This window comes from Limulus polyphemus, unplaced genomic scaffold (genome assembly GCF_000517525.1).
Source record: "Limulus polyphemus unplaced genomic scaffold, Limulus_polyphemus-2.1.2 Scaffold180, whole genome shotgun sequence".
Classification (NCBI taxonomy): Eukaryota; Metazoa; Arthropoda; class Merostomata; order Xiphosura; family Limulidae; genus Limulus; species Limulus polyphemus.
Window position 1 is genome coordinate 641,293 of NW_013665790.1, and position 23,164 is coordinate 664,456.

General features: G+C 30.3%; 1 protein-coding gene across 1 annotated transcript in view; it reads right to left on the reverse strand.

Moving 5' to 3' along the window:
- Positions 1 to 6: 6 nt before the first annotated feature.
- LOC106478108 (AP-3 complex subunit beta-2-like) overlaps positions 7 to 23,164 on the reverse strand; it is a 71,565-nt gene continuing 48,407 nt past the window's right edge. The window contains 12 exon segments of the mRNA XM_022381634.1: positions 7 to 891; positions 2,342 to 2,486; positions 4,489 to 4,671; positions 5,526 to 5,565; positions 11,258 to 11,446; positions 12,583 to 12,695; positions 15,429 to 15,516; positions 16,201 to 16,463; positions 17,038 to 17,088; positions 17,091 to 17,255; positions 18,512 to 18,767; positions 19,291 to 19,458. Coding sequence (XP_022237342.1) covers positions 741 to 891; positions 2,342 to 2,486; positions 4,489 to 4,671; positions 5,526 to 5,565; positions 11,258 to 11,446; positions 12,583 to 12,695; positions 15,429 to 15,516; positions 16,201 to 16,463; positions 17,038 to 17,088; positions 17,091 to 17,255; positions 18,512 to 18,767; positions 19,291 to 19,458 — 1,812 coding nt within the window. The 3' untranslated portion in view covers positions 7 to 740.

Consider the following 23,164-nt stretch of genomic DNA (forward strand, 5'->3'; position numbering starts at 1 on the left):
ATACAGATAATAGTCATTACATTTAGTCTTGGGTAGTATTTCAATGAAGTCACACAGTTTCATTTTTTCCTATGAATTATATGCAAGTTTGTATAATTATCAGTTTCTAGAAAGATGATGTGTAATACTACCTATGTCATGTTGCTCTTGCTGTTAAAAAAAGTGTAAGCAAAGCAAATTAATCTTGTTCTTGGAATGTTAGATACACAAGTTTATGAACAATAACTGTTACTTTATGTCTCTGTTACTGAATAAGTTCAAAGTATTATCAAACATGTATTAAACCATAGTTCTCAAATGATTAATTTACAATATCAATTGCCAGATATATTAACTTACACTGATTAAAAGTAATGTACATTCAAAAGTAACTTTTTCTGTTCATTATTAAGATCAGCATACTAAATTTATAGCATTTTTTACTTGTATTTCAAGTTAGCCAAACACCCACAATTTGTTTTTGGTCAACTCTGCATTTTCTAAACAATGTTCAATATCTTTCTGCTCGTATGTAATAATCTTGTACTTCCCAGCTATTGAACATTTTTACTGAAAGCCAAATACAACACATAATCTTTATTTAATTGATAAACAATCAAAAAATTCTTACTTTTGAATAAATTCTGAAAATTTCGTATCAGATGTATTTCATAATTCACTTGCCAAATAACATAACATGCATCTTAAACCTCTATTTGCATGACCAATTTCTGTTCACTTTCTTAACTTCTCAGTTTGTATTACTTCCCTAGGGCTTCTCGTAATTCTTTTAGTAGCATTGAACCAATCATAATTTTTTCACAATTTACAGTAATATAGGCTTTTCCATTGTTCAGAACTTGAACTGATACCAACACCAAGGACTCACTGGACAATGTTTTGGAAGAAAACCTGGAAAGAAGAAAAAAAAAGAAGAGAAAAGTAATGTATAAAATAAGTAAGAGTTCATTTATATATAATACTGTTTTTCTTACCATCCATAATAAACAATGTTAACTGTTTGCACAAATATAAAAATGCAAGTGAAATGCAAATATACACAACACACAGAAAATATATACAGAACTTTGCAAAACCAAGCAATATACCAAGTACTCTTCTTTTCTACTTACAGGATGTGTCTGTATATTTTTTTCTTCTTCTTTAAGAAATAAAATTTATAGCTTAATTTTTCTGTTTATATTACAAACATTTAATAAAGGCTTACTTTTGTGGTCAGTAATATTTAAACAAGTAAATTTATAATTACAACCTGAAGCTGCATAACTGTGAGATCACTACTTACTACAAAGCTAAATATGAATAACTTAACTGTCCAGCTTATGCTATATTACAAATTAGATGTGATTTTTTTTTAATTTTTGGAAAATAGACAAAAGTAAAATTGGTTCCATGTTTGAGAGAATACATAATTCTAAATATAAAAAAAACGTAAGCATTGTGTATACACAAATATTTGATCCAATGCAGCATTATTTCATGAAATCCAATCTGATCAGATTATTCTGCAATGAAGCGGATAATCTGATGTCATTTCCACCAGTGGATTATCTTACAATATTATAAATGTTACACATAATGCATCATATAGCCCACTGGTGCTTTCTGCTAGTTTCTAAACACTAACATTTTCCCCTGTGTTAAAGAGTGGGAGCCATAGCAGTCATGATACAGATAGACATTTTGCAGTTTACATAACTATCATGCCCACCCACTGTGTGCCACAGGTAATCACCATAGTGACAACAAAACTAACAGTGAACACAGTCTCAGCAGGAGATCAGGAGTGGGGGTGTAAATCACTGTCTTGTGCCACATTCACATAAAGGGCCTGCAATGGCTGCTTGCTCATGTAGAATTAAACATCAATACAAAGTTTTAAAAAACAATAACATGAATGGTTCAACACTATACTATCATTAAGTGGTAGCTTGCACCTGTGGTGCATTTTCAACATGTAATGGTACATGTACTATCCCATACAAAAATACCAAAATCTTATTTGCCCACCAAAACTTCTACTTGTCAGATCCTTAATAAATATAGAAAGACTACAGTGTAGCATCATACAAAAAACTGTGCCAAAACTTCTTATAAGTAGCTCAAACTATATCTATAAGATAAAAGAAAATTACAGCAAATCACATTTTCCCTTTTCCTGAAAACTATTTTTCTGATTATTTTAATAAAAAGCACAGGTAAAACAGCCACATATATATTAACACACTTCACATTTGGGAAACGTTGACAGAGGTTATCTGTACAATTGCACAAAACTCCATCAAATATGCATCTACATAAATAACTTCCTTACAAATGTCCAACTAAACTGAATCCTTACCTATAAATTCCAGAGGTTTCATCTGTCGTTAACACCTGCATGATGTTTGCAACTTCATATAATTTTGACACAATGTGTTTCCCATCAGTCTTCTCATTAGGTAACTCTACTGTACAACTGTTTTCATTCATTCCTTTTAATTTGCCTGTAGCAACAAAAAACAAACAATAATAGAAAATATACAGCATAAATTACTGGTTAAGTACACATTTTAAAAGCTCAGTCATACTATTCATCATACAATAAATCTTATAATGCTCAATCACGGTGTAGGTCAGATATGAAGCTTAAAATAATCAGTCAAAGTATAGGTCACATTACTCATTAGAATACTCACAATACAGACTAAATATTAACTCTTCAAATATGCAGATACAGTACTCATCAGATATTAATAATAAACTTCCAATCACAGAAGTTATGTACTTAGAGCAAAACTAGAAATCAACCTGGTAATGAAAATAGCTAATTAGATTAACTTTTGTTAAATCCTTACTTATAAAGATTAGAATGCATTGTTTTGTCAGTTGGGCACCCTCACTGCTAACAATACTTTTGTCCATAATTCCAATAAGATCTCTGAGGTTTAGCCAGCTTAACAATAATTACTAGAGTTAGTCCTAAATACAAATATAATGCTTACAATACAAATCAATCTTCATAATAAAAGTATGGAAATAAAATAAAAATTCAAAATTACTAAAATTAGTTATATTGAACATTATAACCAATGCTGTTAATGAACATAACAATAAAGATATATTAGAGTATAGTTTACTTACCAAACACACAAAACTTAGCCATTTGCATCTAGTACCATCAGGATTTAATATTCATGAATAACATAGCATCAATATAGCAGGGTAAAAACAAAACATTTACAACCCTCCCTAAAAACATCTTGCAACAAATGATAACCCCACTAAACAGCTCAAACAGTGTAACTTTAAAGGAAAGTAGCATCTGAGCTAAATTACATATTACTATTTACGTGTAGAATCAAGTAACAGGTCATTACCAAGAGTGCAAACAGAAACTAATGTTTATGCTGATACAAAAATAATAAGAAACTAAATGAATACCTGAATCATACAGTAAATAGCTAGAATATTGGCTCTGTAATGAAGTATAACAATGTTAAATGTAATACAAAATACCTAGTTACAATACAGGTCAGATCTTAACTTACTTCACAATATTTAGCCAAAATAGAAGTCAGATAATAACCTTAAAACAATTACAAAACAGGTCAAACATTAACTTATAACACTTAGTCACAGTACAGGTCACATATGAGCTTAGAGTACAGTGTAACTCAGTCACATTAAAAGTCAGATACTAATCTAAGAATACTCAATTGTAGTCATAGTATGGATCTGACAGACTCTGGACAAGATTTTCCCATGGGTACTCCCTCTTTCCTTCACAGATAATTACATATACATAGTAAATTTTATTACTTCTCTTTTATTCTCACCTGTTACTTAACCATTTAGCATCAAAACATATTTACTTATGAAAGTCTTTAAATTTCATAATTATAGTCCTTTTTTTAGGCTATTTTTTTATTTTTAACACCCATTTAAAGGTTTAGAAAAAAAAATATCATACAAGCAAACACTTTCATAGTCAAACCACTCTCAAATTTTTAAAAGTTGTAACATTTAACTATACTAAACTGTAGGGGTGATGACATATTATAGTAGTCAAGAGGTCTCATGCAAAGTCCTATTCTAGGGTCCATAACAGAGCTTGAAATTTTCTCTAACTTTTTGGGATTGGACCCAATGCAAATGTATCCTTTGCTCTCTCCTACTGCCATTCAGCCATAGTACAGATCAGGTATTCATTTCATAAATCTCATGTATCAAACTAACAAAAGATCAACAGACCAGATTTAAAGCTTTAACTATACTACTGATCAAACTCTGACTTTAATTGTATCAACCATTCTCTTACAAGGTAAGAATTAATCAGGTCTGGCTAGTAATTGAAAAAGGAGTGAAATTTGAAGACTGGTTCTGGATATAAGCTTGTTCTATATACTTAGTAATTAATGTTCATTTGAGGTTAAAGATATTAACCAGTTCTTTATAAGAACTAGTCTTCATTTATGCTCCAACAAACACATTATTAAATATCCTTACCTTGTTGTGTCAAAAAATTATCTTCATTTATTATAACAGGTTGTAGGATTTCACCAATGGGAGCTTTGATTGTTACATTAAACTTCTGCTTCTCAGTAGTAATCTCTAAGTTAGCTGGTTGGGTACTTTCATTGTAATCAATACCAATGTTTGTTGATACTGAATGACCCACAGGAAGAAATGCTAAAAATGTAAAATAATTTGTAGTTTTATTTCTAATGCTATGATTTCACAAATAATGTTATCTTTAAATTAGACAATGCATACAATACCTGATTAGAACACTATTATTAAACTAGTTTAGTATCATTACTGCAACAGTACTTCTTTAAATACAGGATTTCTAGAGTAATACAAAAGAATTCTAATCACAGACACTGAAATCTATAAGTCCACTTGTCTTAGTTCTGATATTAGTTAAGCCTTTATTAAGTACGGACTATATTCGATAAAGAGATAAATTAACACTAACTTGTGTACGTTTTTTGCTTTAGTTCAGTTAGGGCTAAACCTTACCACACTTAATACTATCAATGAATAATCTTCTGATATTATTGTACAACCTAACATTAAACCTTTTTAAAAACATTGATAAGCTTTTAATATGTTGTATAAAATGACTACTAAAGTATACTTACATTCTTTCTGGCATAATTCGACAATTTAACAAAGATACATTTTCAAATTGCAAAAAAAAAAGGTGCAATTTTTTGTACATTTTAATCCAAATATATCTTTAATTTTCGATCAATCGTAGACTACTCACATCTAATTGACAAGAAGCCAAACTACTTAAATTACCTAATAAGTTGCAATGACATCAGTGCATGACCAAAAGACAGACAGACAAACATACACACACACAGTGTTTTATAGTATTAGACTAGTTTTAGTGGAAATTTTGTAATAAATGTATTATTCTGATACTGAAGAAAGCTTATTACTCATACTTTCAGTTTCTGCATTGTAACTACAAACTTTGATGAAGTTATTTCAAATGAACATAAGAAAAATATAAGCTGAAGAGAAACACATACCTATCTCTGGCATTCCTTTAATTTCCATATCTCCTGATTTCTACCAAGTTGGATAAAAATTAAATAAAAAAACAGACAATAAGAACAACATGCAAAGAATTATAATCAAAAATTAAAACCCTATTATAAGCAAAGATCAAAGATTTTGAATTAACAATATTATTTGAAAAGTTAGAGATTCAAACTAGATTAAACATGTTTCCCCAAAATGTTAAATCATTTCACTGTAAGACATTTCCAGTATTGAAATAAAAATGTCCATAAAACCCCAGGTGAAAAATTAGCATATATCCATTACAAAAATAATATGACAACAAATAATGCAAGGATATCTAAATGGCCTAATGAAAATTAAAAAAGATTAATCAAAGTATATTTGTTCTGTCAAATATTTTACAAGAGAAGCTAATCTCTTGTGTCTAAATATTGTTACTTAAGGTTAACATGCTTATGACCCTTTTGAGGTAAACATCACCTATTCTACAGATGCACTTAAGCAAACAAAAGAAAAACAATGGTCTTTTGTTCTTCAGCATTACCTGTAAAAATCTTACTTTACAAAAATTACTAATATGTACTTTAAACAGTTCCTTCACTGAAACATGAATACTCAAGTCACACTGACAACATATCTGATACTTGATATCCTACATTGAGTCAACCATGCATGGTGTGGTTGTAACTCAACCATTTATTTACACAAAGCTGTCCAGCTGAGATATAATATAGTTTTAGTGTACTCCGAGATGGTTTAACTAAATGAAACCAAATGTGAATAAAATATAGTCTTGCTAAAACATCTTGATATTCATTTAGGAAGTTCTGTAGGTTATGTAAATTAAATATGAAACTGTAAGATGAAAAGAAATATTTGTATTCATAGCATGAAAAGGTCAACAAACATACCAAGCCTAGCAAACCTGTTTTTTAAACTCTATTTGTATATGGAGAGCTTGTTATGATATAATTCTGCCAGATATGTTGTCAGTGTGACTTGAGTATTCATGTTTCAGTGTAGGAACTGTTTAAAGTACACATTTGTAATAAAATAAAAATGAATTATTTTGTGGACAAAGAACATTGTCATTTTAAATATGCATTTTAGAACATAAAGAATTTATAAAGCATTACTGTAGAAAGTCTCAGAACTACCACAATCTAACTGGCTTTCTACTTAAGCTATAAACAGGTTAAAAAAAAATTGTGTAAGCCATGATTGCAAATAATGAAACTAAAGCCAAATATCTACTTACAAACAGCAAAACAAAATGGCCCATATAAAGAATCACATAAAAAAAGCTTCTCTTTTTATTGGTTATAAATAATCCAATAGCAATATCAGCAAGAGTTACTGATATTTTGTGAAAGGCAGAATGGTACAGGAGGGACTTGTCATGTTGATTTGACATTTTTATTTTACATCCAAGTCAAGGCGAAGATCAGTTTGTTTGTTATTAAGCACAAAGCTGCAAATTTGGCTATCTGTGTTATGCCAACTGCAGGTATCAAAACCTGAATTTAATTGCTTTAAACTGTGAGACTCACCACTGAGTCAGTGGGATGTGAAGATGAATTAAGGTTCTAAATTTATAACCAGGCTTTTCAATATCTATAGTATGAGTTTGTAATAATAAACTTATAAAAAGGTAGAAAGAAAACCTAAAATGGGCAATTTCGAGTGCAAGGGAATCATATGACACAAACAAGTTAAGATTAAGAAGTTATTTAAATGTTTCCTTTTGAAATTAAAAAATTAAAATTTAGATAATACAAAAATTTGAATTATAAACTACATTTTGATTAAAATCTTACTGACATTCGTTAAAAACAAAATTATTTAATTAACTTTTAAATGTAACTATAAAAGTTAGTGACATGCACACTTTGAACATGCAGTAAACATAAGGTTAAAAAAAATTAAGTTTTGTCGTGAAACCTTACTTTGTGTTCAATTTCTCAGACTAAATACTGTTTTTCATAGCATTTTAAAATGTAATTAAAAGTTAATCATTACAGTTAAAAAATACAATACTGCAGCTTTTTTAGTCAATAAGTACAAAAAGTAAAAAGATCTTGCCCTTTACATGCAGTCAAATATAGAATCACTTAATGCTTCTATTACAAGCAAGACAAAATTATAGTCTGCTGTATCAAGGAGTCTAATTAGTAACCTTCTAATTGTTATAATTAAAAACATCAGTATAATGTAAATTAGATAAAAAGTATGTACCTATGATTATCTTAATTTGATGTGACATTTCATATTTGTTATTACACATGATACTTGCTTAAAACCCTGTGTGTAAAAGTATCACTTACAGAATTTCTAAAGAAGTGGCATATTTCTCAGTTGAATTTAAAGAGTATTAATAGATTTTCTCTTTAGAACTTTCTAGAAATGGAAAATAAGCATTTTCATGTTTGCATGTGAATGCTTTATTAAATGTAATGAATAAGACAACTGGAAGTTTGGTTTGACAAGCAAGGAATCGTAATGTACCTCACCTACTACACATTTTTTTATAGAAATACAAAAGTCAGTCAACCTGTAATTTAGCCCAGTAGCTGGTTGTAAGTTCAAAGACAAGACAGTGACATCAACATAAAAAAGTAATAATGGAACATTCACTAACAATAGTTATTACTGGACTTTTGAAAAAATTTCAAACCCCCAATTTTTACATAAAAAATCCTAGAGGCATTTTATTGTTAATGTTTTCTGGTTTGTTTTTTTGGGGGGGGGGGGTTGTATTCATATGCCACAGTTCCACTGGAGACTATGAAAGGTTTCAGTTGCTATGAGCTAAAATCTCAAGATATAGCTTACCATGTATAATGGCTGTACTTGGCTGTCACTTTTATAATTCACCCATGACCACAAAGTGTTAAGCTCAATTTGTTTGTGTGTGTGTGTGTGTGTGTGTGTGTGTGTGTGTGTGTGGCATTTCGACACAAATCATGGATCCTCAAATCCACAGTCCAGCACACTCAACAGTTGACCATTCTTAGAATCCAAATATGATGCAAATAAAGTTGTGATTGGCGAAACTGTACAGTGTTTAGTCAGACTTTTTATACCTCAAAAGTTTGTTTGATACTGTTTTAAACACCATATTGTTTAGTACACAACAGCAGATCTGTACCACAGAGACTTACTTTATTATTGTTTCTATCTCCTGACTTGTTTGATGTAAAGTTGGTGATGACAGTTTGCATATAGTAATTATGATAAAGCTGTAAATTGCATGAAATTGCTTTGCAAATATTCAGTCTCCACTATATTCATTATTATTTTTTGTAATAGCCACAATAAAAAATGGAAAGTATTTTGCATTTGTTAAAATAGAAATATATTACAAACATCAATTGTTTAATATTACATGTGTTTGTTGTTCCTCACTTTTTATCTTAAATTCTGCCTTCAAAAATTACATCTCAGTGGTTAAATTATTTAAATTCTCCTGACTTTGTAGCTATTTAAAGAACAGTTAAGTTAACAAAGCCATAAATTGTGGGCTTTCTCTTCAATTATATATTTCTTGCATGACTCTAAAATATATTAGCAAAAAAAGGTGAGGATTTCAGTTGTTTCTTTAAATACATGTAGCATGTGTGCCATTCCCTTATGTAATGTCTTACATATATGTTTCTAAGTTATTCAATCAGTGATCATTGTTGGAACAAGCTAGTAGTTGTTTTTAATCTGGCAGAGGAACTTTCAAATACACAACCTATTGCTAAATTTAGTCTTGACCAGATGGCAACAATTTGCCTAATAATAAGTTAACATAATTTGAAGCACAGAAACAACTGATTATGCCAAATTATCTAGGCTGTCACTGGAAAACATGTGTGTGCTTTCGTATTTCTTAAGGGACTACTAAAGGCTTAAAATGAAATTATCCAAGTTTTTGTAAAGTACACAGATGGTCAGTAACCAAATCTTAGCTTTGTCTTTAAACATTATAATTTTATTGGTTTATTTATTTCATAGTGATATATTGATTCTTGTGATGAATATGTTAGCATTCTCTGTCTAAAACATAAACAAACTGAAACCAAGAACCTTTGTAGATCATGATGTAAAGCAAAAAAACAATGTTAATTGTCTTGAGTATTGAAGTGTTTAACTCTAAAATGTCCAATTGTATCAGTTTGACACAAACTTAATGTATGATGTTATTGCATTGAAAATAAAATACAACAGATTGAAACTTTAGAAGAACTTTAGGTTTAGGAAAATATTTAATGAGTAGAAGAAAAACTGCAAGTTTTGTTTATGATTATCTTAATTAATGGTGCATTTTTCCCATCAGTGCACAATGTACCCATCCAGGTGCCACAGTGTTAATTTTCTTATTATTTTTCTAAAACAACCAAATATTAAGAACATTTTAAAATTAGAGATAACTGTTTTTAAATAAACATATTTAAAAAATCAATTCTCCAGTATCAATTGTTTATTTCACATTGTCAATATTAACAAGTTAAACCCACATGTTTTTTTGGAGTCTCAAGCACTAGAAACAATACTGTATGCATATACTTTTAATGAGACACATTCATGATACTAAAAAACCAGGATGATAAAAACTTCAATAAATCACAAAACAAAAATCAATAACTCAAAAACTAGTGGAAGGTAAATATCCCTTCTTCAGAGTTATTTTTTCTTGTTTTGCTTCACACCTGAGGAAAAGGAGTATGGTAATAAATTAATAAAACAAAGATTCATAAGCACAATGATATTTGAAAGTAGGATAATATAGCCTTCTTGTATTAAATAAAGTTCTTAGGTTATGACACTGGGTTAACACAGTGACACACTATGTATTTTTCTAAATGAAAATCAAGCTGTCTAGTATTGTTTTATAGCTGAAGTTGGAGAAAAACATATGCTTGAATGTTTTATCTTCAACTGTTCTACATCCATTAGTTGTTAATAGGAATATTAACTCAATTATGATTTCCTCGTACTACACTGATGAGTGAAAACCCCTTTACTCGGTTACAAAAAAAACATGTTTGACAGAAGTCGCTTGGAACAATATATGCTGAATAAATATATTTCATGATACAACATATTTTCAAAATAAAGCGCACATTATATGACACATTGGCAACTAGAAATAAGAGAGAGCAATCAGTAGTGGAGCACTCACTAATGTATACTATTATTTTTGTAATGTTATTTTCATCATTAACAATATTTGCTACAATATTTAATAGTTTTATTATCTTTTATTATACGAACTCCTGAATGAATGACTATAGAGGTTGTTTTGAATAAACAGCTTAAAATATCAATTTAGGACTAACAAAAATTTCCTAAGCTGACCAATATATCCAAGTTATTACTGAGTTAACACCAAAAAAAATCATTAACAACAAGAATATCAACTAATGAAACAATACATTCTAATCTTTATAAGGAAGAAAAATATATATAACGTATTGAATTTTTGTTTTGATTTAAGCGGACAGCTTGCTTTGATTGGAAATTAATATTAATTTGCTCAAGTGCATCCTAATAATAGGTAATGTTTACTCCCAAAGCTTTTTAAGCATATTTCTTATTCTCAGCTTGTCAAATGCATGAACAGAGCTTTTATTAGAAATTTATTACATAAGATATATTTGATGTTTAAAAAGATAAGATGAGGAAGTTTTAATACTACGTTAGATAAAAATGTTACAACAAACACAAACCCACTAACAAATAAGGCTATTACCTTATCTGGAATGTAAAGCTTCTTAATCTCATCACTCCCATTGTTGACAAAATTCAGCTCTACAGATGTCATCTTTGGTGAGTAGATATTTGATGTTCGTGTGAACCGATAAGAAACAATTAGGCCATTCCCACTGTACCGATTAAGCAGTTCATGTTGTTTTGTTGGAATAAACACTGGATTGTTCACCTTGAGTTGATAACACACAAGTAAAAAAACTGACAATTAAATGACCAACATTCATTGCCAAATACTCTAATCTCACTAAAAAGAAACGTACAATAATGACCTACAATATAACCTTGAATAACATTTGTCTTAAAAATATACAGTCACTTATTGCTCTTAAATACTGTGAACATTTACTAACAAATATTTACCAAGCAGTACAATTACAATTTTTTTGATTATTGCCAGAAGGCTGTATGTGAGATACACAAGTTATTGTTCAGTTGCTTGAAAGCAGCACCCCAGCAACTGAATAAGGGGTAGAATCAAAAACAAATATTTCAGAACAGATAAAGATAATTATTAAATATGAACAAATCACACAGATATATATACAAGAGACAACACTGTGTTTCTTTGTTTTAACACTAAACTACACAATGTGGTATATGTGTTCTGTCTACCACAAATAATCAAACCACAGATTTTATAATTTTAGTCCATAACCTTACCACTGACCCACTGGGAGACACAAGAGAGAGCACAGAACAACAAAGACTTAACTTCTACTATGTCTAAGAACATAAACCAAAGGAATGAGATTTTTACTGCAAATATTTCCAAAGTGTCATCAGAGTACTTCTGACTATATTCTTGATAATTTAACTTACCAATATCAATTTTATATAAAAAAAAAGACAATGATATTAAAATTAAACTAGTAAAATAACCATGCCAACCACAGCATTTATTTCACTGCCTTCACAGAGATTGCTCTTATGTATATGTCCACAGTGGCAAGGGAAGACATTTAAACAGATATGAAACTCATAGAGATACGAAAATGAACAAAGTATGTGGTTTAATGGTGCTCAGGAAATTGGAAAATATTTGTTACTATCAGACAGACACATGCTCTATAATACATATCTCATTGTCATTTAGTCCCATGTTTTGATTTTTTGCATTCAGCTTTAATTTTTTCCAAAACAAAAAAATAAATACTTGATTAGTTTCAAAGCTTGAATCTATCAAATATCACAGGTTAACACTTATAATTTTTGTATAACAGGTAACAGATGCACCAGAAATGTTATAATTGTATAAAACTAACCAGAATACATAATCAAAGTTATAAGCCAAGCAAAATAACTTACAGGAGAAAAGAGAGGACTCTGAACAAAGGATGATGTTTTCTCTGTAGATGGTGTAAGGATATTAGTAGCTGATGTTGGCTGGATTACTGGACCCGAGCTTGAGGTTAAGGAAACTAACAAAATAGATACTACATTGAAAGCTGGACTGATGTTTGGACCAATATTTAAATTAAAGCTAAAAGATTACTTTTAACAACAACAAAAATGAGTTAAATGTTTTTATTTCACTAATTTTTCACCTTTTACAGCTCCTTCTAATGCCTACTTTATAGTTTTTACTTAGAATAGTTGATCTTTTTCACCAACATTGATATTATAGTATGCACTGTGCTGGTTTTATTTCAATTTTTTTACTGGCTCAAACTTAAAATTGGTTATCTGTATAGAAAAAATCTATATAACTAACAAATACTGGATTACTGAATGAGTATTAGGGCAATGACAAAGAAGCAAATAAATACAACCATTTATGACTGGATTATTGAGGAGGTGCTGTAGTCATGAAAAATATGCATAGATGTTATGTTTGTTTGTTTTGAATTTGGCGCAAAGCTACATGAGGGCTATCTGCACTAGCCGTTCCTAATTTAGCAGTGTAAGACTAGAGGGAAGGCAGCTAGTCATCACCACCCACCGCCAACTCTTGGGCTACTATTTTACCAACAAATAGTGGAATTGACCATCATATTATAATGTCCCCACAGCTGAAAGGGCAAGCATGTTTGGTGTGACGGGGATTCGAACCCGCAGATTGCAAGTGGAGCATCCTAACCACCTGGCCATGCCGGGCCTAGATGTTATGTGTTTAGTTTATTACCTTACAGTGAATCGGACTGGTGTACTTCACAAACAAAGAAATAAACTACCAATTATCACTAAATTATGCATGGAATCAAAAGAAGAAAAGTTAGCAATTAAAAACTGCAAAATATAAACATTGCTATCAAAATTTGGATTACCACGACTGGGTTTACACTTATAAGTGAACTAATTTCTAAAACTGTTCTGGATCTGTTTTTAGCTTTGAAATAACCAAAATTTATTATTATACTTAAAGAATAAATTTTTATTTTGGTTAATTAAAAATATTCAATAGTAACTGTTTTGTTTTATAAATATGAATTACTGAGCCCTTGTTCAGAAATGATAAAGCTGCTACCTAAGTTCTGAATGCTTTGTTGAAAAGAAATGAATTTCAAATATCAAAAGTAACTTTTACTAATGCCCATATCTGCAGATTGGGTAAGTTCATGTTTGTAAAAAAAAATGACCCATTGCAGAAGCAGTTTTCCCGGTTTTCTTTTTTGAACAATATCACTGGCCAAAATAGACAAAGATTTATCCTATTTTTAGCTTCAGTGGAACACTGGCTGATCCAAATCAATGGATCAAAAATTGCTGACATCAGCTTCAACAAATGTTGAATAAACTGCAATTCTAATTCAAAATGAACCATTTATCTTGCAAATATAAAAAGGCCTAGATATTCAAAATGCTTAGCATGCTCCCATTGTGGCTGTAAATGTGATGGATTATCAATTTCTGATAAATCAAGGTGGAAAACATGGAGGAAAATGTCAAAAAATGTATTTGCGAGTACTAATGATGCAAAAAAAACAGCATAATAAAACAAAACCGGCCAAATTACAAGGAAAATATTGTAAATATCAATGAAGTTGTACATAACGAAAATGATGATATGGATTTTATACATAATGACATTTCGGCCTTAAGTGAAGATAGTGATGACGTTAAAGAAAGTAAATGCATCTTGAAAGAATGCAAAAATTCATATAATATTAGAAATGTTTTTAAAACAGATAGTTCTTAGGCAAGAAATTTACCAATTCGAAAGTCACATGAAAATGAATCCTATAATTCTATTGATAAAACAGGTTGTATAAATACCTTCAGCATATCAGTACTAAAGAGAATATAATCTATCATCTTACCCAATGATGCAGATTATTTATTACTTAATATAGGAAAACAAGTTACAAAAAATAGCAGAGAAACCAAAGAAATCATTTTATCCAGAGAAGGGTGTTATTAGCTCCATTGTGTGCTTAATTACAAAACAAAGTTTTTCATTTGATATCAGAACACAACAGACTAGCTGATCTTTAAGCTTGATACAGTATCTTGTAAACGTATTTCAAATGAGGCTGTTTACAACTGCAGTGCTAGTTATCTAACATTCCTAATGTATAACTAATATTTGTTGATACATTGATCTTTATGTAGCCATATCTTCATCTGTATTTAATATTTTGCTATTAAAAAAAAACTGAAATTCTTATCATTAGAACTTTCCTTTAGTATCACTTCTGCAATCAAATTCCAACATTGATTTTTGGTGATCCTATCCCTGGTGCAAAAATTTTACCAAATTTGCTAATACGAGAGATGTTAAAAAAGCCATAATAAATTTATTTAGTAAAAGAAGTAATTCTAATGCCTTTCCAACCAGAGAAAACTAAGAAATCCTACTGCTTCCTTAAGACTATAAAATCAAAAAGAATCTGTATATTTTCTAGCTTGATAAAGCAAGCAACATTATATAGTGGTAGTTCAAATGTAACAAGTTTTAACTAGTACCTCTAGATGTTTTAACTTACAAAATCAATTTAAATCTAATAACTTGCTGTTCTTTTACATTAAAAATCACTGAAACTTTAGTCTTTGAGATGAAATCTCTAACAATTTTCTATCTATATAATACAATTAGATGAGGTTTAAACCAATAATTAGAAAATTAAAATACCTTTAAACTAATAACTTCTGAAATGAGAAAGGTTTGAAAAACTATCCGATTGCTAACATATGAATAATTCTAAACAACTTACAATCTTCTAAGTCCAAAAGTAAGTCAAGGTTGTTTTTTACTTCTTCAGAAATTTTATTTTCTTTGTTTTTCTTTTTAGGAGGTGGTTTCTGTGTACACAAAAAAACGACATTTTATGAATTGACAAACCTAATATGTCCATTTGTAGCTTATCAACACACAACTACTACAAAAACGAAGTGCTGATAAAATATACTTCATATTATTAATAAGCACAAAGCAAAATTTATATGCTCTTGACACATATCCTTGCTGTTTGATTAATGAGAGGTGTTAAATGTGCGTAAAAACTAATTCTAAGTAACTGTGAATGGCACTAAACGATGTTCTACAGATAAATGTCAACATCCTAGTTCCTACCTATAAGTTTCAGCTCCAAATCTAGAGCCATTCACATAAACTTTAATCCTAAAATTTCATTCATGAAAATCATTCTTAGAATAAGTCATCACATACTTTTTAACAGGTTTGATATAAATATCTAAATGTGATAATTTGTAACAAACAGTTTTCAAAATCATTCTAGTGGAATATATTGAATGTTTGTAATATCAGTGATTGACTTTTTTTTATTCTAATCATGACCAAAAATACAATTTCAATAATAAATTCAAAATACTGATGCAAGAGTGAAACTTTGCAATAGATTTTAAACATTAACTATCAACAACTGGTATATTAGTTTCCATTTCTAAACAATAGCAGTAGATCATCACATATCTGAAACTGATCTATCAGGAATATAGTTTTTAACACAGAATTTTTTAATGTACCTTTGGCTTCTTTTCTTCTTCTGTTCCACTAGAATCAGTCTCATCAACATCACCAGAACTTGAATCTTCTTCACTGCTAGATTCACTATTAGAACTTTTATTGTTTGCTTTAACTTTCTCTTTCACTTCTGAATCAGACTCACTCTCAGATATGCTGCTTGCTCCACTGTCACTGCTATTAGCTCCAGACTTACTATTGCTATTACTTTCTTCCTCTTCGCTACTTTTACTTTCTGATTCTGATTCTTCAGGTTCAGATGTCTCTGATGCTGTTTTAAAAAGAAAATATATAACATTAAATTATACAGGTAACTAGCATGTGTTGTACAAAACCACAATTCTTTGTAATATAATTAAGAACATCATATAGAGTTGGAACACAATACCCAAGCTTAACTATCAAAATTCCAGAATTCACTTCAAAATCACATTAGCTTTCTTCCACCAACTTTACTGAATCAAAATTTTCCCCTATAAATCTCTGTGGTTCAAAATATAGCCTCAAAAGTGAAATCAACAACATTAAAATTAGTACAGTTCAGGATGAAGAACAATTGAAACATGCACATATTTTATAGTTCTTGAATCTAGAATTTGTGAACTGCTATACTGTATTATGAAAAAACATTATTTTCTGCAAGCAGATCTGCCAGTTTTAGTGGATTATTGTATTACTTGTAATCATCAAAATTAGACTGACCTTCTGAAGTCAGCAAAGACAAAAACATGTAATTGCATTAAAAACTTCATTTTCCTGTAAAGTAAGTGTTTTTATCCCTGTAACAATTTACAATTCTAACAATAAAAAAACAGTGAAAATAAAATACTTACCATCACCTTCAGGAGAGCTTGTCTCAGTTTCTGAATAGAAAGATTTTTTTTCACAATTTGTTTCTTTTTCTTTGTGGTGTGTACCTCCTGCCATGGCATCACCACCTCTACATTACGAACTGAGGGGTCAGGAGCATTTTCAGGAAAATGTGGCAATTCGTGATAACCATTAGCTCTTGCATTTATGTAGTGAGACAAGGATCCTAACTGAAACTGGTCATGATCTAAAAGAAATAAAATAAACTTATAGCTTAAAGCAAAATCTTTAAGGTATTAATAAAAAATTCAACTAGAAAATAGAAAATAAATTTCAAAATTGTCTCGCATTGTGAACTTATTTGACTAAAAATATAAGTAAAAATAGAACATACTAACACTAACTGTGAATCAAAACGTTTTGCTACAAATTTCTTTTTTGGAAGAATGAAGTAAATGAGAAAACGTTTTGTCTCAATAAATAGTAAATCATATATCAAGTATCTTCATGAATTTCTATCCTTTAAGGAAAATCAAATTTACAATATTGTGGAGAAGCAAAACAGTAAAGAACTAATATATATCTACTATGTACAAGTTTAATAGGCCCCACCATTTGTGTAATGTAACAAGTATGAACAGTCTGTCAGAAATTACATCTGTAATTAATTAGCCATATGTTAGAGCTAAAACAAGGTTTAAGTATAATGATAAGTTATGAAAACATAGCACTGCATTAGAAAGCATGAATGGGTTTAATTCATGTACAGTATTAGTTTTTTTACTTGCCTTTGATAATGCTGTATTAAGTTTCTATGGTGTGCACTTATCGAAGTCTTTGTGACATTATAAATATTAAGCTTCATTTGCATTCCATTATCAAATTATTTTTTTTCTTTAAGTATATTACAAGCCAAGTTTATAGAGAGATTAATTTCAACATGCTCTTTATACATACATGTAACTGCTAAACTAAAACAAGTCTAACCACAACTTAAACAAAAAAGTGGAAGACCTGGATAGCAAAACACTGAATTCTAAAGAAATGTTAGAGCATCAAATTTTAGTATTTTAAAAGCATTAGTAGAATCAGTTCTACATTCTTATCTGTGCTTTTTTATTTATTAACTTTTATTTTAGATACAGTGAAATCTCTGTTCTTCAGTGCTATTTTGATGTTAAAAAATCAGATTTCTGGGTGGCCACTTTAGTAATCATAATCCTTCTTACTCTCATTAACACATTTGTCTTGCTTTAAAAATCATTTAAAGTTTTATAATTTTTTTATTTATTTATAAACCTAATTTCTGGCATAAATGTTTTTTGATCTATCAACACACGTCTCCATCTTCTACTTCCATATCGGAATTTTACAGTTGCCACTGTGGTCATACCAAGCTTCAGTAAGAAAAAAGCAGTTGTAATAATATACTATCACCAGGGACATCAGAAACCACAATAAACATTAAAATCAAACAGAACAATTCTATCCTACTTCACCAACCTTTGAATCGGGACTCCAATATGGGTGCTGGTTTTGAGGCAAGGAGAATCTTCTTGGCATATTTTGCAAGAACAGTTCCCTTTTCCCCTTGGGGCATGATAAGTTGCCGCAGGAAACGTGCTCGATCTCTAATGTCATAGTTCTGATCATACTTAGCTAGGTTGAAAACATATTGTGTCAGAAGCTTGGTCTGTTTAGAATTGGTAAGATACAGTTTGGCAGCTAGGTTCAAAGTCTGAAGTTTCACAATGTCCTCCTGCAAAACACGTGAAGAAACATTTAATATAAAGAAATATAATGATAAATAAAACAAGTTTCATGACAATTATTAAGATGTGGAAGTCTTGTTTACTTTACATCTGTAGATTTCAGAGTAGCAATTAATTGATTTTCCTGGTAAACTGGTAAATAGTTAAATTCAAAATAGTAAAATGACATTTAACTTGATAATATTAAAATATGAATCTGCATTGTTACACAAATTTTTTCATCACTTATGAAAATGTAAACAAACCATCAGACAATGATTACTATCTCTGCATGTTTTTATACCCTTAAAATATTAAAACTCCTTCGGTTCTCCTAGTATAGAAATACAGAATCATGTAGTGATTTTAAACAATAAAAGATCAAGAAAATTACACAATGAAAGTTATCTTTATCTGAAAGTAGCTTTTTTTGCCAATTTACCTAATAAAATTTAAACTAATTTATATAAAAATAAAGTCAGGAAAATGAGAAAGGGTGTATGATAAAAAATAACACAAGTTTCTGCTCACTTCATTAATGAAAGTTTTTGCCACTTTCCGAAGGACATCTGGTGCTATTTTTGGAACTCTGTCAGAATACTCTCCTAAAAGCCAAAGAATTGAAGCTTTAGCCATAGGAACAGTGATGCTGTCAACAAGTCTTGTCATGTGTATGATGATGTCTTTATGCTCACTTGGCTGAAAAAATAATTTATAATCAGTTGTCACAAAAGTTTTACAGAAAAAAAAGTTATACATAATTATTTTATAGGTAACAAAGATGGCAACTGATAATACATGTAAAAAAACAATGTTTTTACACTAAAATCTTATTTTCTTTCTCACTGTATAATTATACGATAAACTTGGAGAAATTTCCTAGGAAATTGACTTATTTCTATTGTCACTTATGGAAAGATAAATGAGGATAGAAATACAAGTATCATATTCAAAATTACTTCATTAATTCCTTTATTAAACATTAATTTATGAAAATTAAAGAAACCAATAATACAGTACACAAAACTTTAAAAGATAACTGGAGTTTATAATATTTTAGTTCTGAAAAGACAAAAATCACCATTATAAAATGATGTCATTCATTTCTCACTTCATTTTTACATAAATTAAGTATCTAATGATATGTTATGTGATCTGAAAAGCAAGTAACTAACTGGTCATTCAGCATACTCCTGTAAATGAACGTTTATTAGAAGTGGCTTTACATCTCACAGTTTGTGAGAATTTACTTCAATATAGTGTATGAATAGAAGGCAAAGCCTGGTATCAATGTTGCATGCTTAAAATGAATGTTCATAAGGTTTTCAACCACCCTTCTGAAAAAACTGTTTAGGGTAACTTTAGTATCTGTAGCCACTTGATTGGATACTATGCATTTCCTATTGAGCATTCCAATATGCTAGATAGGACTGAAGTTCTTTGAGCATGATGGCCAATCCATTTTGTTAATCACCTCTTCTTCAATAAATGTGTCAACCCATTTAGTGCATTAACAGTAAGATTAAATGTGTGGTGGAAAAAATTATTGCATCACCCAATTTTAATTTTCCATACTTTTCTTGGTTCCTGTAAATTTTAAGAGATTATGCATTGTGGAAGTCAGAACTAGTGTAAAACAGTTCTGGAAATTGTGTGGTTTAAGCTGACTCATATTCCAGTCACCCAAACACATATATACATCTTTATTAACAGACCAACTATGACAAACATATTACAGCGGACAATCGACAAATACTTGAAAAAGAAGCAAGTGTTCTCTGAGTAAGAAAACTTTGATTTAAAGATCACATCACTAATGTAATGTAAGTGGTTACTGAGTCTGTTTTTTGTTTTAATATTTGGTTGTGCCACCTCTGGCCTTGATGACTGCTTGACATCCCTGTGGCATAGAGTGCACAATGGACTAAATGTAGGTAAGGATAAGTGAGTGAAATTTCCTCTTTCTTTTACATCTTCTTCATAGAGTGCATGATATTACCAACCTTTTTAACCCTGTGGCATGAAGCAGAGTCATCCAGGAATGTGCACTGGTCAGCTCCACTGGCATGATTCTGAGTTACTGGCTTTAACCGGGACATGAGGATCTTGATGTACTTGTCAACACTGAAAGTGCCTTTTCCAAAATGTAGACATCCCACACTCTGGCCAGAGATGCATTCCCATATCACTTGACCCAGCAAATGCTTCACAACTGCATTCAAACAAGCCAGACAAAACTCTTCTCCACATCAACATCATACAAAGTGCTTCCCATCAGACCCGTGCAGATTGAACTTTGATTCATCTGAGAAAATCACTTTGCTTGATTCCAGTCAACCTGCTCTTTGGCCCAGTTTAGTCTCATCTTGTTGGTGAGGAGGGGATTCTTTCTTGGCCATCTTGCTGGGAGAATGACTGAACACAGACGAGACTGGATGATGCACATGGTGACAATGACCACTGGAGTTTCCTGCCATGCTTGTTTGAGATCTGTGGATGACAGTCAATAATTCTGCAGGCTCATGCATTTCAGAACATGATCATCAGTTGCTGTGGAAGCTTTTTTCTTATCCTTTCCCTTCCACTGCTCCACACAGCCAGTCTCTCAATATCTCTTCACCCAGCAGCTTACAGTAGACTGGATAAATTTAATTTTTCTAGCAATCTGCTTTGTTGAAAGTCCTTCTTTACTCAAAGAAATAATGACTGCTTTTTTTGTGTGTGGAGTTAGTGTATACTACATGTTTCAACAGAAAACTTTTCTATCTTCTTCACGTATGATCAGTATTAAGCAATCAAAGATTTATATATCATACAAACACAAAAAACACAAGGATTAAATGTAACGGCAATGGTGTCAGCAGGCAACAGGATATGGGTATAGCTCAAGTATAAGAACTCAAATAACTAGTATAGGTCTGTCTTCATTTTATAATTATAATCCTGAATATAAAAATATCAATATGAGTAAAGAAGCGATATCAGCTGTAAAAATACTAAGTAAAATGACAGAAAATATAATAAGTGATACAAGAAAATGTTTTAAAATTACAATCAGATCCTAAAAAATCTAGAAAAAATATGTTATAGAAACATTTACTGAAATTAAAAAAGGATCAATTGTTAATAAAACATGAATATACATGTATAAAACCATTAGGAAAGAGGTCAGGTTGTTTGATATACAAAACTGTTTAGCTTAATAGTCATTACTTAGTTTATTTAGTGTTTTAATATTTAATGAATAGTTAGTTTTCATAACAAGAGTGTTAAAAGTGATAGTTATGATAAGTTTGTTATGTAACTCTGTACAAGTCGTACATAGTGTATGCAGTTTGATTGTTGTACTAGGCTTTAGTAATACTATTGATGACATCTTACTTGAAACTTCCAAGTTTTTCTAGTTATGTGTAACATTGTTGCTAGTAAAGGGTTAGATAGTTCTAGATTTTTCTGTTGTGTGTTATAAATACGTGCAGATACAGCAAGATAAGGAAGATAGAAAAAGTTAGTTAATGAAAGAAAACATGAAGTTAGCTGGTGTGTGAGTGATTAGCCTTAATGGGTGATTTCTATAGTGTGTTTCACAGCTGTATTGCAACAACAGAGATAGGAAAAATAACTTGTCTTGTCAATTGGGTCCTAAGATAACTGAACCAGCATTTTTGGACTTTTAAAGCTTTGGATACAACTGTGGTAACCAACAAAAGAAGTTATATTAGAAAATGTTAAGTAAGTAAAAGTGAGGTCAGACTGCATGATTATTAGTTTCGCCATAACAGGCAACATTTTAAAGTAAGTTTCACAGTTTAACAGAGATAAAGTGTATAATTTGCCTTGTCAAAGATTGTTCTAAAGTAATTGAACCCGCCTTTGACAAAAAGGAGACAATTATTTCAAATTCTGTATACAACTGTGGTAACCCATGGGGTAATGTAAGTGAATCTATCACAGATTGTGCAGTAAAAACAGAGTAGAGAAAAATAATTCATCTTTTCAATTGGGTTCTAAAGTAATTGAAACCACCTGTGTGGACTTTTGATGTACAAGAGAATTACTTAAAGCTCTGTATACAACTGTGCTAACTCACGGAGTAATATAAGAGAACTTATTACTCATTATATTGTGATAACAGAAAAAAAAGGAATTATTTAAAGTTCAGGATACAACTGGGGTAACATAAGTGAATTATTCACTGATACTATCGTGATAAGATTAGAGAAAAATAATTTGCTTTGTCAATTGGATTTTAAAGTAACTTAATCAGCCTGTGTGGACTTTTGACAAGAAAAGAGAATTATTTAGAGTTTTAGATACAACTGTGATATTCTATAGTGTAAAGAATTTTGGTACATACATTTTACTTGTTTTGAATATATATATTATTTTAAAACAAATGGATTGT